Source organism: Brassica rapa, chromosome A10 (assembly GCF_000309985.2).
Source record: "Brassica rapa cultivar Chiifu-401-42 chromosome A10, CAAS_Brap_v3.01, whole genome shotgun sequence".
In the NCBI taxonomy this organism is placed as follows: Eukaryota; Viridiplantae; Streptophyta; class Magnoliopsida; order Brassicales; family Brassicaceae; genus Brassica; species Brassica rapa.
Genome location: NC_024804.2, coordinates 13,385,721 through 13,402,281, shown reverse-complemented (window position 1 = coordinate 13,402,281; position 16,561 = coordinate 13,385,721). Strand labels below are relative to the sequence as shown.

At 38.9% G+C, this 16,561-nt stretch overlaps 5 protein-coding genes across 9 annotated transcripts; 3 read left to right on the top strand and 2 right to left on the bottom strand.

Moving 5' to 3' along the window:
- The first annotated feature begins 37 nt into the window (after window positions 1-37).
- Window positions 38-2,805, top strand: LOC103845429 (pumilio homolog 18). The gene has a single exon (XM_009122289.3). It carries the CDS (start codon window positions 495-497, stop codon window positions 1,500-1,502), a length of 1,008 nt encoding a protein of 335 aa, XP_009120537.2. The 5' UTR covers window positions 38-494; the 3' UTR covers window positions 1,503-2,805.
- Window positions 2,527-5,430, bottom strand: LOC103846171. The gene is given in 3 exon segments (XM_033281958.1): window positions 2,527-3,198; window positions 3,278-3,567; window positions 3,569-5,430. Coding segments are annotated over 3 exon segments (1,068 nt in total). The 5' UTR covers window positions 4,159-5,430; the 3' UTR covers window positions 2,527-3,010.
- Window positions 5,431-5,681: 251 nt separating this feature from the next.
- LOC103845428 lies at window positions 5,682-11,217 on the bottom strand. Of its 3 annotated transcripts, XM_009122288.3 has the most exons (12): window positions 10,801-11,217; window positions 10,512-10,709; window positions 10,187-10,437; window positions 9,960-10,033; window positions 9,702-9,859; window positions 9,426-9,559; window positions 9,055-9,312; window positions 8,005-8,954; window positions 6,703-7,959; window positions 6,501-6,603; window positions 6,282-6,362; window positions 5,682-5,964 (listed from the first exon to the last, which is right to left on the bottom strand). In XM_009122288.3, exons 1-12 carry the CDS (start codon window positions 10,982-10,984, stop codon window positions 5,881-5,883), a joined length of 3,732 nt encoding a protein of 1,243 aa, XP_009120536.2. In that variant the 5' UTR covers window positions 10,985-11,217; the 3' UTR covers window positions 5,682-5,880. The 3 variants fall into 3 exon arrangements, with proteins under 3 accessions (XP_009120536.2, XP_009120535.2, XP_033137847.1); XM_009122287.3 differs by having other exon boundaries at window positions 6,703-8,954; XM_033281956.1 differs by having other exon boundaries at window positions 6,703-8,954; window positions 9,429-9,559.
- Window positions 11,218-11,501: 284 nt separating this feature from the next.
- On the top strand, window positions 11,502-12,836 carry LOC108868791 (B3 domain-containing protein At5g60142-like). Of its 2 annotated transcripts, none has more exons than XM_018655242.2 (4): window positions 11,502-11,728; window positions 11,811-11,881; window positions 11,977-12,490; window positions 12,558-12,836. In XM_018655242.2, exons 1-4 carry the CDS (start codon window positions 11,719-11,721, stop codon window positions 12,602-12,604), a joined length of 642 nt encoding a protein of 213 aa, XP_018510758.1. In that variant the 5' UTR covers window positions 11,502-11,718; the 3' UTR covers window positions 12,605-12,836. The 2 variants fall into 2 exon arrangements, with proteins under 2 accessions (XP_018510758.1, XP_018510757.1); XM_018655241.2 differs by having other exon boundaries at window positions 11,805-11,881.
- A 1,041-nt stretch (window positions 12,837-13,877) lies between these two features.
- LOC103845427 (B3 domain-containing protein At5g60130) lies at window positions 13,878-15,362 on the top strand. 2 transcript variants are annotated; one of them, XM_009122285.3, is made up of 4 exons: window positions 13,878-14,099; window positions 14,183-14,253; window positions 14,331-14,861; window positions 14,965-15,362. In XM_009122285.3, exons 1-4 carry the CDS (start codon window positions 14,090-14,092, stop codon window positions 15,223-15,225), a joined length of 873 nt encoding a protein of 290 aa, XP_009120533.1. In that variant the 5' UTR covers window positions 13,878-14,089; the 3' UTR covers window positions 15,226-15,362. The 2 variants fall into 2 exon arrangements, with proteins under 2 accessions (XP_009120533.1, XP_009120532.1); XM_009122284.3 differs by having other exon boundaries at window positions 13,889-14,099; window positions 14,177-14,253.
- Window positions 15,363-16,561: the final 1,199 nt, after the last annotated feature.

Genomic DNA, 16,561 nt, shown 5'->3' with positions numbered 1-16,561 from the left:
ATATAAATTTTATTCCCACTAACACCCCCTTAATGTTTTATCCCATTGGCACTGGTAGCTGGAATACGATTCTAAATAAAATTTGCTAATAGTAAAGACATAACTCAAAATGTAATCTATCTCCGAGCTATTCATTAATTAACCTCGTTAGTTTAAAAACAAAAAAGAAAAGTAAACTAAAGGCTCCATGTGGGATAGGGAGATTGATCATAAATGGAAATATGTAATCTTATCTACATTTGACGAATTAATTACAAACTAAACCTGAACAATGATAAGCTAATTAAAAAAAATCAAAAAAGGAAAGTCCAAGCCATATATTTCCTTTTCCTAATAAGAAAAGCAAATACGCTAGTGTCGGTCACTAGTATTTATAAATACAGATCACTACATGCATATCTAATACAACAATCAGTCTCAAATCTCTCGTACGTAAACTTCCACAGGAAACTATTAGTTCTTCTCTAGTTAACAGATTAATTATTTCTTGTACAATGGTGATGACCCATAATAATCCCTTCTCGATGCCGACCTTGTTCGAAGCTTTGCAACGTCTCCGTCTCTCAGAAGAAGAAACCTCTGGCTCCATTCCTCCTCCTCCTCCTCCTGCTTTCACCCCACGCGCCACCGTAGATAACGCGCGTTTAATCAAACTATTCAACCTAATGACTAGCAAGGAATGTGTGTCCCAGTTTAAAGAGATTTTCTCAAAGGCAGCTGACCCAGAAGCTCTTCTGAAGATAGTCTCGTTGCTGACTTCAGACTCCGATTACTTCATGGAGGTTGTCCGAAACAAGTACGGTTCGAAACGCGTGCAGAAGCTCCTCGGAATATCAGATGACGTGGATGCGCTCTTCTACGCCGCTATCTTGCACCGGTTTTACGACATCATGACCGATAAGTATGCATCCTACGTGGCCATTCGAGCCATGCTGGTTTTCGACACGATGGAGAAATTTAGAATGTACGATCACGTTCTCTACTACGCGCTCGAGATAGCGCGTGATCATTACGGCTGCATCGCGCTAAACGAGGTTATAACAGATGTGGGTGAACCTTTGTACAGAAAGCTTCTACTAGACTTAGTTGCGCTCAACGCTCTCTTCCTAAGCAACGATCCTTCAGGGAACTTCGTGGTTCAACACGTGCTTACGCTGTATGACTCGCGTTGCACGAGTAACGTAGCGGTTAGTCTTCTTGGTCATTGCGTTGATCTGTCGTTTCAGAAGTATGGAAGTTACATTGTAGAGAAGCTCCTGGAGGCGGAGGAGTCGATGGCTGTGGTGGTTGTGGAGCTTTTGGAGTGCGAAGGAGGCAGGTTGTCGAGGCTGGCGAGGAATGAGTTTGGAAGTTTCGTGGTGGTCAAGGCACTGAAAGTCACGCATGCGATGAATAGGTTCGATCTGCTTGGAGATTTGGTGCAGAAGCTGATGCCTCTTCGCCACCTTTTGGTTACGTTCCACGGAAGCAACATTGCAAAGATCTTGGAGTTTTATGGTTGATTGCTGTAATCTTGTTGAAAGAACTCTTTTTTTTAAACCATTGTTAAAGAAGTTTATCATTCATGTTTTATATAAGGAACCAAATTTGATTTTACATTGCCATTAATCGTGGGCTCCCACCGTTCATGATCTTTTTTGTTTTTTACTGCAGTCAAGTTTACTGAACTGGTTCAAAAATTTTGTTTTCGAAGTAGAAGCTTCCTGGTAAAGAAGATATAATCCTAACAATAATCCAAACATTACATGCAACGTACCTTTTTCAAAACTATGCATGGATATATTTGCATTAAAAACAGAGAGGTTAAAAGGGTAGACAGAGTTTTTCGTTTTTAGGGTTCTGCTATGACAATTTGTTGTATAAAATGTTTTTTTAATAGAAAGCTTTACTGTTTCAGAACTTAAACTGATTTACAACTCTGAACAAGAAATTGCAAATCATTTTCTCAGACATTTGGCTACAATTTCCAAACCAATCTGCACAATCAAACATATCCAAGACATCCAAACATCAGCGTCTTCGGCTCCTGCGAAAGAGAAAACATCTTCAGTACAATTTAAACAAGGGAATAAACAAAAATATCACTATAAAATAAAAGATTGAGTACCTTCAAAGTTCAGAAATGCTCTTGGTTAATCTATGTTGGGGCATGCATCTTCAACATGCGCAGCGGCCCAAGCAGTTTTTGAGAATGATTCTTCTAGCCTTTTGGAATCAACCAGAGCAAAATCCAACCAAGAAGAAAACCTCTCTTCATGCCAGAATTACATCCCATACTGGAGGTATTGACTGATATGCATTCCTCATAAAGGAGGCAGTGTCAAGGAAACGAGTTCGTACAATACAAAAGGACCCTGGTATTAGTGTGTAGCATCACGCGCCAGACCCGTCCCTTCCCTAAGGCCGGTAAAGCAGCTGCTTTAGGCCACCAATTTGGGCCACGTATCTAAAATGTATATCGCTCAAGTGACTTGATTTCTTAGTTAATGTCTTCCTTGTCAGATGTGTTCGATTATATTGTTAAGGAGATGGTTTATCACTTTTTTTATTTGGTTTATTAATTTTTTTGATTATACAATTTTCTCCTCACCTTTAAAGTTTTTTAACCAAATAATTTGTGTTCTTTTCTTTTACTACATTTTTATTCTGTTTCTTTGTCTCATTTTAGACAAATGGTTTTCAACCTATATATAGTTTAAGTTTTTGAAACCATCTTTTCCAAACAAAAATTTCACCAATGTATTATTAGATTGTACTTAATACACTTTAAAAACCAAGTAAAGTCAACATTTTCTTAAAAAAAAAGGTTCATGCTTGAAAAGTTATAAACGAAAAAGTTTTAACGTACCCAAAACTACTAAATTACAAATATCAAGTAAAATCAGAACCTTAGTGATGATTTATATATTTTATATTGTCTTTTGCAAAAATTCAAAATATTAATAAAATAAGATGATAAAATATGTACAATTATATATTTTAAATATAGGGCCACATATGAAAATATGCTTTAGGCCACTAAAATGTTAGGGACGGCACTGTCACGCGCACTCTGACTACCCAATAATAATAAAAACAAAGAATTACTTACTGCAGCATCTGAAGATAGCCCCACTCTTTCATGAGAAGAGAAGCCAGGAGGAGGCAACCTGCTGGGAGCAGAAAATCCTGGAGGTGCAGAAACTTGGGGACGTGAAACTGCTAAAAGGACAACAAAGAAACATATTGGAAATGTAGCAGAACAATGATCAAATCCAAACAAGGGAAATCCACTAACCTGGAGCCTTGTACGAAGAGTATAAAGGACTAGCAGCAAAGCTTTCCAATCCACCAGAGTAGTTTGAAGCAAATCCATTTACACTCCCGAGATTATCACGATAGATATCTCGGCTCACCACAACAGACTCCGGAATAGGCTGATCTCTTGAAACCTGCCCATAAATGCTACGGTTCTCCCTTTCAAATCCTTGATTACTAGGTTCCTCATACCGGGCAACAGAAAATCTGGACTGGCTGTTATGCTGCTTCAGGAGGTTTCCAAGTTTAAGAGTACTAGATCGCTGATCAAACAAGTTCCTCCAAGTTTGATATATCCTCTACATCCCATTTTGAACTAACTTGCCTCTGGGATTGCAAATCTGATCTCCAACCCCACTCTAGCATTGTGTACGAAACCTCAGTCTCTGATGGAGTAGCTTTTTCATCAGTGTTTGCGCTATCCACCCTACATTGCTCTAAATGTGGCGACTTTGATACTTCATGAACAGGCTGTCTAATAGAACCTTGATCACACTTACTACCAATCGCCATTTCAATATCAGGGTGTTCATCTCTTAAATTCGTAGTTATCTCCATTTGTGAAACAACAGCAAACAAGTCTTCTTCTACAGCCTCATCTGTATCGTCAAATGAGTTTACAGTAGCTGAATGGTTGGCAAGGTCTCTGCCATCATAAGAAGAGTCTGTTGAACTGGATAGCCTTTTAAGAACGTCATTAGTGGATACAGGACCATGAGCTGCGTTTGCAACAACAGCAGAAAAGGCCAATGTACCATTTACGGATGTTGTTCTTTGTATTTCAGTAGATCTATTTGAGATAACCGAGGTTGCTAAAGACTGCTGGTTTGCAATATGTGACCCCCTGCAACAGAATTTCATATTTTATTTAGATCGATTACAATATTTCTCATATAAAGCAGAATGCCTGGGAACACTTGCTGCATTCTGCTAATAGAAAATAAATTGAGACATGATAAATCTGATAGGATTTTATACGCTAGTCATGTAACATCACAAGATATGATTAATAAATAGGAAATCTTGCAAAATTGAAGTTCGTTTAATTGAACTTACACCTGGATGGAACATTTACAATTGGTTTTGCAGAAGAACTGTCACTACCAAACGCATCCAGTGGTGGAGGTAGCATGAGAGAATTTTACAATTTAAGAAGACAAAATTACAGTGTATGAGCATATATGATCTCATCTTTAGTGAAATTGTCCTCTTGAGAACCAACCTCGTGCAAATAGAGACAATCAGGATTGACGCATGCCTGGAAATAAAAACATGCTATTCATCACTACAAAGACATCAACTTCAAATTTAATCTCAAAGGAGGTAGCCAAAAAACAGCCCAGGGAGTTAATTAGAAAACAAAGGCATACCACATTTCTCAGCCATGCATGACAATACTTAGTTGTCCCAAAACATGCCATGCAACATGTTTACACATCTGATCGTTAAGTGATTAGAACAAAAATCTCAAACACTGCTTAGACCCTGATAGTTTTAAACAAAAAGGAAGGAAGGCAAAACTTACTTCAGCGATTTGCCGGAGAGATTTTGGTGGATTTGGATTTTTGAACCCTTAATTTCTACCAGATCCACTTTGCTGTCTCCCTCTGTTTAAATACTCGAAAATAAAAAAGTGTTTCTAATAACTTTTTATTCTCCCTTCAATCCGGTTTAGTTTTCTTAAACCGGTAGATATTAGCCGGTTCTTATGTTTATTTACTGAAAATATTACCCAGCCTCAACCCTTAACAATGTTGTAGTCTTGGAAGTATTATGACATTACCACAATTACCCAACCACACAAAGAAGGGAGGGCATTTAGTTTTTTACAAATTTATATATCAAAAGATATTTTTCAATGCTCAAAAAATTGTTAAGCGCTAGTTAGATTTTTTATATGAGATTATTGATGATGTGATTATTATCTTTTGAGCGCCTAAATCAATTTTTAAAAAATAATTCTAAAAATCGACTCAGTAATAACTTCGATTTACCGAGTAGGCGGACATCTAGGCGCCGCGTAAACTAATTTTTAGAACATTGGGATTTTGGACAAATTCTTTCATATAACCTGTTGTACTTGTTTAATAAATAGAATCTAAGTTCATTTCCAAAAAGTTATTTTGCTAAAATTTATTTTGCAAAATTGGTCTTTTGGAAAGTCATGGAGATGGCTAATGAAATTTTTTATATCATTTAAATATGAAACTGAGTGGACCTGTAGGTAATTACAGTTTTGACCAACCAAGAAAGAGGAATAGTTTCGACATCAATTGAAAGTTTGAAACAACATAAACGGCTCTCTACTGTATGCAGTCCAAAAATATCATTGCCCACTTCTCCTACTATACAAAGTTCAACCTAATGAATATCGCAAAAGACTGTTAAGAAAATTATCCATTATGGAACAAGTCATTCATGCCTCTAAACAAGAACAAAACAGCAAGTTCTTTGTACACATTTGATTTCTTAAGCATGCAATAAAAAGCTGATTGTGTTCAACAAAGTTTTACTTTCCTAGTAGTGGTTAAAAAGGGGTAAAAGACAGAGAAAATAATGGTTAAGAAAGAAGAAACCAAGTTTTCAATCTAAAGTAGGAGGAAGACATTTGTTTGTATACTTTGTACAGTCAAATGGTCCTACTCCTTGATTGTTCTTCTTCTTCACCTGACCATCACGAACACACACAAAAATATTCTCAAGTTAGTGTGATGAACCAATTTTATGACATCTGGACTGCTTATCTTTTTGAACGATGTGAAAGATTGCAGTGGAGCAACTACTTGATTAGTGGGTAAGTGGTGAAAATTATAGAAAAAAAAATAAGAGGTGAATTCTACATACTGTTGTAACCTGTCACACTAGTAGAAAACAAACTAAACTAAACTAAAATCAAGTCCTAGCGTTTCAACTCTTGTTTCCTTTTATCAACACCTCTTTCAAATCTACGCGAATGGTAATGAGAGAGGGAGAGAGGACTATACCGGAGACCATGGACCTGGTTCAGGAACAGTCTTGTCGGTTGGTGAATGTTGTACACGTCCACTTTTCAGAGTTAAGATTTCCTACATTTGAAACACAAGAGATCCGCTGAGGCATTGCCAAATAATTCTATTTCATATATACGCAATAACAGCAAGTGGATCTTCACTTTATCATCATAGTTTCATTCATATCATTGAGAAATATATACTAGTTTATACCTCCCCAGCCGCCTCAATTGCAGCTAACCATTCGTCAGAAAATGGAACAGCATTTGGAGGCTTTACAATAATAGGATCAGGTTTCTTCTCAGACTTAGCATCCCTGTTGAAATAGTAAATTATCAGCCAATTGTCAACATTCAACTACGCTGAAGGAATAGAAGCAGATTACTACTAGTGGAGACTGGATTTAATTACTTACATTGGTACGGTCTTATCCTTGCCTTCTGATAAACATGTACGATCGCTACTGCTTCCAGAGGCATGGACTTCATTGCTTTCTGATGTCAAATTGTCATCGTCAGGCTGGATATCATCTCTGACTGAGAAAGCCTCGTTCGTGGTCATAGGAGTCCTTGGTTCCTCCTCTCTGGTCACGTATACTACAGGATCAGGAGAGATCTTTATAACTTGAACTTCCACATCTTCATAAGAGCCGAGTTCCTGATCAGTAACCTGAGCACTGGAATCCTTTCCACTTTCTGATGGCAAAGTGTCATCACTCAGGACAGTGAACTCGTCAGGCTGCATATCATCTCTGGCTGAGAATGCCTCTTTCATGAATATCGGAGCTCCTGATTCCTCCCCTCTGGTCAAATATTCTACAGGATCACGAGAGATCTTTGTAACTTGAACTTCACCTTCTTCATGAGAGGCAAATTCTTGACCAGTAACCCGAGTACTGAAATCCTTTTCAGTATCTGTCTGGCCTTCAGCTTCTCCAACATAGTTACACACAATACATCCAGAATTTGAATCCTGGCTTGACCTGCCTTCGGAGCTTCTGGAAAAAACGGTGTCCTGATTTAGACTCTCAGGATCTCCAGATAAAGAAGCCGGGGAACCAATTGATTCACTTAGTAGAGTGTTAGGTTTTCCACGCTGGTCCATTGCAGTATGGATAGCTTCTAGTTCCAGATATTCTTGATCAGGAACGCCCTTGATAGGAAACTCATCGAGGTCACTAATGGATTCTAACTCAGTAACCAGATTCACCTGTTTCAGATTCAAATTACCATCAGGCTCCTCATCTGAGCTATCTGACTCAGTAACCAGATCCATGTCTTCCAGCTCTGAGTTATCTTCAAGCTCCTCATTTGAATAAGAGAACACTGTGGCAGATACATCTTTTGCTGGAGAGCAACGATCTGATGTTTCAAGTTGATCAGTCTGCTTCATTACATAAACATCCTTTACATCAGATGTATCTGCAGCTCTGGAACAGTTATACTGAATATGCTTTTCAGAAGTTAGTTTCTCAGAGCAGGTTTCATGAGATGATTCCCGAGATTTATCCTCCATCTTAACTTCAGCGGAGGAAGGCATTAGTAAGTTCACTTGATCGATGTTTTGTTCATCTGCAGTAGAACCAGTTAAGTAATCTATCTGCATATCAGCGACATCATCTGTATCTGCTCTTTCTTTTCTGGTCACGACATCTATCTCACGACTTCCCTCTTTCCCCTCAAGGGCTAATTGGCGCGAGAAATGCTGTTCTTCAGATTCTCTAGACCAGTCTTTGCAATCGGGAAATGGACCAACGAAATCAGCCTCACAGTTTGTCTCTGTGCTATCGCTTACATCAATTCCCTTTTCCGTTTCTACTACAGCCTGACCATCACACTCTATGTTATGACCACACGGAACAGAGTCCAACACTGTATTTTCCTCAAAACGGCTGCATGATGATTGAACACAATCTGGTGCGTCAGCAGGCCCTGGATCTGAAGTGAGGGAATCTAAAACCTCAGACTGCTTTGCTACATTTTCAGTAGAATGGTTGATAATTAGCACGTCGTTTTCTCCAGAAAGGAAATGACTCATCCCGTCTTCATCTCCAGGGTGCACGCATTCCTTTTGTGGTTTCAAATGTACATCCAATGTATCTAAGTCTTCATTGAAAGCGTTCATAGTACATACATCTTCCTCTTGATTGCGGACTTGCAACCGTGGTAACTCATCGCCAGAAGGACCCTGCACCGGAGAATCCATGGAACCTTTGATAAATGGACCTTCTACTGAGCAGAGAGTCTTCCTTTGCTCATCCGTATTATCATCAGACATTCTACTGAGCGGCAGCTTACTGCTACTCTGAAAATCTTCGCATTTTGCAGTAGAAATGTTCTCAGATGTACAAATATCACCTGGAAAGATACATGGATGCTGCAGGCTTTCATTTATCTGGGAAACCTTTGAACAAGACGACACTTCGGATTCTATTTTCCAAGTGCTTTTCAGGCCTATTTTCACCCTTTCTTGAGCAGAGAAACCTGCAGCTGGACCTGAACTGCCGATGTTACCAGTTGCTGACTTGGAGTTAACTCTGGGAACTTTTTCGGAAAATTGAGGTTTTTTGGAGGTAGGGATCAAAGAAAAACGAGAAGCTGAACCAATATCAGACTTTGGAAGCTGATTATGCTTTTCTTCTGCACTGTGTGACGGTTGAGAACCAGACTGCAAAAATCAGGAATAATAAGTATGAGAGATTAAGAGCCTAAAACCATGGTTGTAACCCTCAACAAAAGCTAGATTTCAGTACATTTCAATAATATACCTGATCGAAATAGCCAATTGACGGTGACGGCAGTCTTAAACCTGATGGTTTTGCCAGTCGGGAAACTGCAGACTGCGTGTTTCCAACTCTACTATTTTGAGCTAATGCGGTGCCCATATTAGTCAAATCAGAGTTGGCGATATTTGATGCATGACCAAGCATATCCATTTCTGATGTAGTCATAGGGCCATCGTTGGACTTCCCAGCAACAGAATGCTGTGACTTGGATGCTGAAGGAGCTCCTGATGTTTTGGTGATCTAGAGTTCAAGAAAATGCACACATTATACTCATGGAAAAGTAACATTCGCTTCAAATGTCTAGTGCATAATCTAATTGATATAATGGTTTGCAGAGGACAGCAACGGTTTACCACATTTCTTCTAGATTGCCTAAGAGAGGGCTTCGGAATTGAACTTCTGCTCGCCACGCTGGAACTTGTTTTACTCTTTGTGCTGGAAGTGCCTTTCGAGAAGCTTACAGATCCTAAGCTCCTCTGAGAATTACCTGCCGTATCAGAAGAAATAACCAAGGCAATTCGATCATGTAACAATATATAAAATCTGCAGCAAAGGCAATTGCTGAAAACGCAAGAAGGAAAAAAAACGTTATGAGAGAGGTTCTATTTAATTACTGCATGTGGACATACTTGACTGAGTAAGTTGACTTAGTTTCGGTTTGCTGGGACTTCGGGTAATCTTTGTCATGTTGTTTGAAACTGGATCAGATTTAGTCTTAGAAACTTTAGATACGCTCGGCTCCCTGCTACGTGGTGTTGTTGTATGCACATTTGCAGGTCTTTTCAGGGTTCAAAGAAGTTAAGGTTAAACAAGCAAAAAGAACAAAACAAGAAAAGCATGGATAGTAATTGCCTTAACAACCAGTACATTAAGTAAGAAAAGGATATGAAGATGACGGAGGAGGCCGGGGACAGCCACTGCGTTTGGAACCGCTTCTCAAATCCTGAGCTGAAACTTTTTTCTGTGCCAATAAATGCATTCGACAGTTAGATAGAAAGAAAAAAAAGCGCCTCAAAAAACTTCTTTTTGCTAGGAAAGGAACAGTGTAAGAAACAACTGATCTCCTTCATCAGCTCCATTAAGAAAATCCTCAATTCATGTCAAGCAAACTCACCATGGAAGAAGATTGGGCTTTAGATGGTGTTGAGTACTTGGGCACAGTGCCAATCACAATCTTCTTCTCTCTCCTTTTACTATTCACAGGCAAGTCGTTAAACAGGTTCTCTTCAAGTGCTTGTAGACCCGGTGAAACATTAGTAAATTTGGAAGCTGACGTTGCCTCCTCCTGAATGGCAGATAACATATCTCCACCAAGTAGACAAGCGTTTCCAGTGATTTTAGATAGCTCGGTGGAATCCAAAACACCTGGTTCAAGACCAGCTTAATAACATAGACCAAACAGGAGAATAAAGGTAAATCCATGAACACTAACAAGTCACCTTCTTCAGTTGAAAAGGCTCTATCCCAAGCTAAGCTTTTCCGCAAGTTAAAACCTGCATTCTTTTTCTTCTTTTTCATCTGTTGTCTCTCCACACTCAACTCAACTTTGCTCCCACTGGTATTCTCCTTGCCTACACTGCCTGTATCAGTACAAGCGCTTGGCTGCTCCACGTTGCTTGTGTTGCCTGTTACTCTTCCTACAAAATCATTTATCCAATATAATCAGAGATTCAAAAATATGCTAAAAGGTTTGAGTAGAACATCATCTCTCGGTGAAAGAGCGCTTACCAATTGAAGAAAAAGGAGGGCGAGGAGGAACGGCGCGACTCGATCTAGGGATTTGGAGAGGCGAGCAATCTAAATAGCTCTTTTCCCGGCCACCGGAAAACGACGCAACGCCTTTAACCGGCGTGTCTCTCATAAGCCAATTGGATTCGTCTTCCCCAGAGATATCTAACAGATCCTTCTCCATTACTACAACGTCCGAGATCTGAATCCCAAAGGCCAAATCGGTATCGCTGAGAGTTTTTCTCTTCCTTACACTGATGAGAGAAGCTAAGCTGGTATAGGAAACAGGTAGGGCGTTGTTCGTGGTCGGAATCGTGAATCCGTCGGCCGATGTTGAATAGAATATTCCGGTGCTTCGTAAGCGGGAAGAAGACGTTGGAAAAAAAACTTGAAATTGAAATAAAGATGACGATCGGGTCAGGAGATCGATCACGGTAGTTGACTATATTACCCTTTCCTCGAGCTACACAACTTTCTTCAATAGTCTAAGGATGATATAGTCATTTACGCTAAACAATTGGGACGAGTTTCAAGCCCATTACTCGTTATGTGGGCCTTGAGTCTATTTTGGTTCTCTTCCTCGCTTCGGTCACCACTGATTCTCAATCTATTCGTTTTCCGGTTCGAATTAAACTGGTTCGGTTCGGTTAGAGGAGCATCAAAGTAAATGTCTACGTACGTGACGTCGTGACAGTTGTCTAGTAGTATCAATAATGTTCTCTTTTCCCGTTTGAAGGAACAAGCATTCACCCGAGGACAAGCTCTGTTTTATACTACAAAAGGCAAACTGTGGGATGGGAAGATAAATAATATAGACAAAAGTTTTTGTTATTTTCGTTTCTTCTATTTAGAAGAGAAGATATCTTTACTTCCCCAAAAGAAATCAAAAGATCTCTGAGAGCACAAAGAGGTGACACAATGAACAAAGGTTTCTCCTTACTCTCTTCTTCCTTCTTGATTCTCCAGTTACATTGTATCTTAATTTGTTATTTTCTTTCTTTAAGGAACAGGAGATTCTTCTGATGATTGTCTTCCAAAGTTCTTCAAAGTCTATCTACCTGATGATTCTGGAGATGATCTGGTAAAATCACACACTTCTCTTCACTCTGTTTTTACGTTCATCTTCATCTGTAGATTTGTAGCTTTTGGTTCAAAGTTGTAGGTCCTTTTTTGCAGGACATACCCATTTCTTTCAACAGCTTCTTACCAAAGCCACTACCTGAGTACATAATTGTTAGAAGCATTTACGGAAACATTTGGAAACTGAAGTTGATGAAATGTTGTGGTGATGATGTTGATAAAGTTTCTATGGTTAATGGATGGAAGAGAATAGTAAAGGACGAAGATCTGAAAGGTGGAGAGTTCTTAGCCTTCGAGTTTGATGGCTCTCGTCTTTTCAACTTTTGTATTTACGGCCAAGCTACTTGTAAAAGGCTTGGAAGTTCAGTGAAAACCAAAGAGATCACAGATGAATCTGAGGGTGAAGATGGTAAATCTTGTGTTGATGTCATAGTCATTGATGATGATAGTACGGATGATGATGATGATGTTAGTAGTGGACAAGGTTCTGGTATGGAAGATCAGTCTACAAAAGATATCATAGTTATTGATGAGGATACTAGCGATGGTGATGATGACGATGGTGATGATGAGACAAGGAGTGGAGTTGAGACAGAGATAATAGAGAAAGGTACAACAGAAACTTTTGTCTTGTGAGTGTCTTTATTTTCATGTGTATTAACTTTTTCCTTTAATAGGTTCTTCTGAAGTCTCAACAAAGAGTGACAGTGGAGAAGGAGAATAATGGTCTGGTTCGTGAGATCAAAGTCCATGTTATATGTGGATGAAGAAGCTCTATGTGTTACTTCCAGAATATGTAAGGATGGTAAAACATATTAGTAGTAGGTTTTAATCAAGACATTAATCATTTCAGTACTCTGTTATCTATTATATAAATCTACGTCTTTGTTGTTTGTGTGTCTGCAACATGTAGTGATGACACTCTAATATAAATAAAATAAGCATGTTGTACTATATATTGTTTGTCCTTGAATTTGTACAATGCAAGGTTGGGTTGATAATCTCACTTATATTATAGTACAGTCACAATGTTACCAAAGCTTCAGGGCTGTTCAAACCTTAAAGTTTACATAAGAAGAATGTTTCTGTTTCAAAAAAACAAAAAAAAAACATAAACATAAGAAGAATGTTGTGGTTGACAGAAAAACAGAAATCACAAGGAGAACAGAAAAGCTGTCCAGCAGTTATCCAGCTTAATGCTGCAGATATTATCTTTGTACTCCAGACTTATCAAGCTAACAGCATGGAACTCTAGTCAAAGGATATCACTGACTAGTTGATAATTTGAATGATCAACTACTAACATCTGCCACCCGCTGAAAGCCTGAAACAACTAATAAAACACTCACTTAACATAGATTTTGTTTGGGAAGCATGTCCAGTCACAATAGCTAACTCAACCGAAGCCAAGACTTACCTGGTACAAGGTCACACTGCACATCTTTAGTACCATAGAGCGAACTTATTAAAAAAAAGTATATATAACCAGAAAGATATGGGAAAGGACCGGCTGCTCCGTGTTTTAGTTGCTTGTAAGGAATCAAACACTAACTAGGAAAGAACATTGTAAGAAACAACTGATCAACCTCATTTAGCTCCACTACAGTTTTCCTTATAGTTTCATTTTTTACATGTTTCGGGTAAACTTTTTATAGTGACCGCCGCGCCGACAGAAATTCAAACCTGCGATTTTTGTCACAGTGAACCACTGACCACTTGTAAATTTGGAAGCTAACATTGACTCTATGAACTTTGAACTCTTCCTAAACGTCAAGTACCAGATTACCACCAGTTTTCCAAGCATTTTCAGACCTACTAGCCAACTCAACTGAACCTGAGACCAAACCTATGAACTTAGACCCATTTCTTGTTTTCGTGGGCTTTGTGGGCCTCGCCTTGGCGGTAATTTTTGTTCCTTTTTTCTGTTCACCTGCAGTAACTTTTGTTGTCAGGACGAATTAAGTTGCTTTTAGTGAAAGCGCGTGAGTTAATGGTTTGTATACTATTTTGAAGGAAAAAACAGAGAAACAGAGTGCAGTCTCTGTTTTCACAATTTTCCTACAAATGTAGAAAAAACCCTTTGAATCTAAGCCATTCGAACACGAAACCTAGAATCCCCAGAACATATCTCATCTTCAACCCCCAAAAGAAACTCTCTTTTTTCTTTTTTTTGTGGAACCTAAGAAGATCAGCACAAAGAGAGACGACAATGAAGAAAGGTTTCTCCTTTACTCTCTTCTTCCCTTCTTGATTCTCCATTTGAAATGTAGCATAGCCTCTCTTATAATCTCTTCAGTAACAGGTGATTCTTCTGATGATCGTCTCCCAAAGTTCTTCAAAGTGTACTTACCCAACGACTCAGGAGACGATCTGGTAAAAAAAAGACACTTTCTCTTCACTCTGTTTTTTTTTTTTTTTGGTTTCCTTCTGGTAATTTCCTTCTTGTGCAGGAGATACCTGTCTCGTTCAACAGCTGTTTACCGAGCTCTGTTCCTAAGAGCGTAACCGTTACAAACATCAACGGACACGTCTGGAAACTGAAGTTGAAGAAACTTAGTGGCGATCCTGAGAAGTTCTCTATGGTTGATGGGTGGAAGAGGATCGTCAAGGACGAAGATCTGAAAGGAGGAGAGTTCTTGGCTTTCGAGTTCGATGGCTCTCGTCTCTTCAACTTCTGTGTTTACGGCCAAGCCACGTGTAAAAAGCTTGGTAAGTCCGCAGAGGTTGATGATGATGATGACGATGATGATGATGTCATTGTTATTGATGATGATGATGATGATGATGATGATGAAGATGATGATGGTGATGATGATGAGGCTGCTGATGATGAGGATGTGGATGTTGATGTTGATGTTGAGGCTGATGATGTCGATGATGGTATGGAGACTGATGATGGTGATGAACATAGGCAGCTTCTGGATGATCCGGATAGCCCGTCCTTTACTGTGATCCTTAACCCGAAGAAAAAGAGCCAACTGGTAATGATTATTAAAGATATTCTCACACTTGCTTTGGTTATATATGTTTGTGCTTTTGTGTTTTATTATGATGTGATGTGTGTTTCTTTCATAATGCATGCAGCTCATCCCATCTCACATTATGAAAGACTACAACTTACACTTTACTGAGAGAATAACTATCGTCGACCCGCTCGTGCCCAAGTTCGGGACGTTGGAGAGGAAAATCAAGCTTCAGGATAACGGATGTCTGTTCGTCAAGGGCTTTGGAAGTGTCTTCAGAAGGAACAACGTGAAGACTACTGATACGATTATATGCGAGGTGAAGAAGAATGGCAATGATGTTGCTCACATTCTCAAGGTCCACATTGTTAGGGGATTATGATGATGAGTCTCTCTCTCGGTTTATGTATGTGGCTTTGTGAGTCTTGTGGGCATGTGTTTGTGTGTTTTTAGCACCGTATTATGTAAGGATGCTTTTATGATTTGGTTTTATAGCTATGGATTGTGTTGTTTGAGATGTTTGCAACTTAACAGAGTGATGAGATTCAGGAACTTCCCAAACAAAATCTATACATACCATGTTTATTTCTATTAGGAGTTCCTGAATCTCATCACTCTGTTTATTTCTCTAGCTACAAAACCCATGTTGATGTTTTCTATACATACCATTAGGGATGTTGTGTACAGGGTTAGGGTTAAACCCACCCTTGGGTAATATAAACCCAGCCCTGTTTTAACCCAACCCTATTTTAACCCTACTTTTTGATAAGGGTTAGGGTTGGACCAGGGTTAGCCCATTTAATTTTTTTACAAGTCAATAATTTTTTGCAAATCAAATTTAATTTAAATTTAAATGTTAAAAATATGACATGTAAATGCAAAATGTGTCTTTTATTCATTTTTGTCTTCACTGAAATTAAAAACCAAAGTTTACATTCATGTAATGTAAATGCAAAGTATAATTATAACTGTTGGGCACAACTTTGTAGCTACTTTACTAAATAGAACTTTACTCAAACTCTCAAGTCAGCAAACACTTGTTGTTCTCCAAGTCTCTTGACTCTTGAATCTCTTCAAACACTCGTTGCTCTGCAACAAGCCAACAACAGAATCAGTTTATCACAGCCAACAACAAGATGCTTGATTCATTAGCTAGAAGCTAAAACAGTCAAACTCGACCAGTGAGTGACACACTGACACATTCATACACGCAAGAAACCCACAACGTAAAATCCACAAAGAACACAAGTTATATTATTCAAAAAACCCACAATGTAAAACCCACAAAGAATACCTATGAAGCAAAATGACGCAAAGTACAAAAAACCCATAAGTAATCTGCTTAAAAAGTTGCAATACCAAACTTGAAATCCAAGGGATTACTTCCCTGAAGCAGATAGAAGAGTAATCTCAATAAATCAACAAGCATCATACTAACATCATAAAGATCATAACATCAGTCTCAGATTTACAAACCCGATGAAACAGATGCGTTCGTCGTCGGCGAGACGATTGGGTTCGTCGTGACGGCGTCGTGACGGTGAGAGGCAATTTAGTTCGTCGTCAGCTAGAGATGAGATGGTGAGAGGCGATTGAGATCTCGTTTCTGGTTTCTGAATCGAAGCAGCAAAGAGATGGTGACTACGACGTCGTTTAGTTAACTTTTGTTTTCATTAAAAAAAATGACGGGCTTAGGGTTAACCCGTGTTTCATTATAG

Bases quoted from the DNA above. Each gene is read 5' to 3' on its own strand.
- LOC103845429 (XM_009122289.3), top strand. From the start codon at position 495: ATGGTGATGACCCATAATAATCCCTTCTCGATGCCGACCTTGTTCGAA.
- LOC103845428 (XM_009122287.3), bottom strand. From the start codon at position 10,984: ATGGAGAAGGATCTGTTAGATATCTCTGGGGAAGACGAATCCAATTGG. The intron at 10,438-10,511 runs GTGACTTGTTAG...GTCTTGAACCAG, and splicing joins AGCCTTTTCAACTGAAGAAG to GTGTTTTGGATTCCACCGAG. The intron at 6,363-6,500 runs GTATAAACTAGT...TTTCAAATGTAG, and splicing joins CAATTGAGGCGGCTGGGGAG to GAAATCTTAACTCTGAAAAG.
- LOC108868791 (XM_018655241.2), top strand. The intron at 11,882-11,976 runs GTAAAATCACAC...CCTTTTTTGCAG, and splicing joins ATGATTCTGGAGATGATCTG to GACATACCCATTTCTTTCAA. The intron at 12,491-12,557 runs GTACAACAGAAA...TTCCTTTAATAG, and splicing joins GACAGAGATAATAGAGAAAG to GTTCTTCTGAAGTCTCAACA.
- LOC103845427 (XM_009122284.3), top strand. The intron at 14,254-14,330 runs GTAAAAAAAAGA...CTTCTTGTGCAG, and splicing joins ACGACTCAGGAGACGATCTG to GAGATACCTGTCTCGTTCAA. The intron at 14,862-14,964 runs GTAATGATTATT...TAATGCATGCAG, and splicing joins CGAAGAAAAAGAGCCAACTG to CTCATCCCATCTCACATTAT.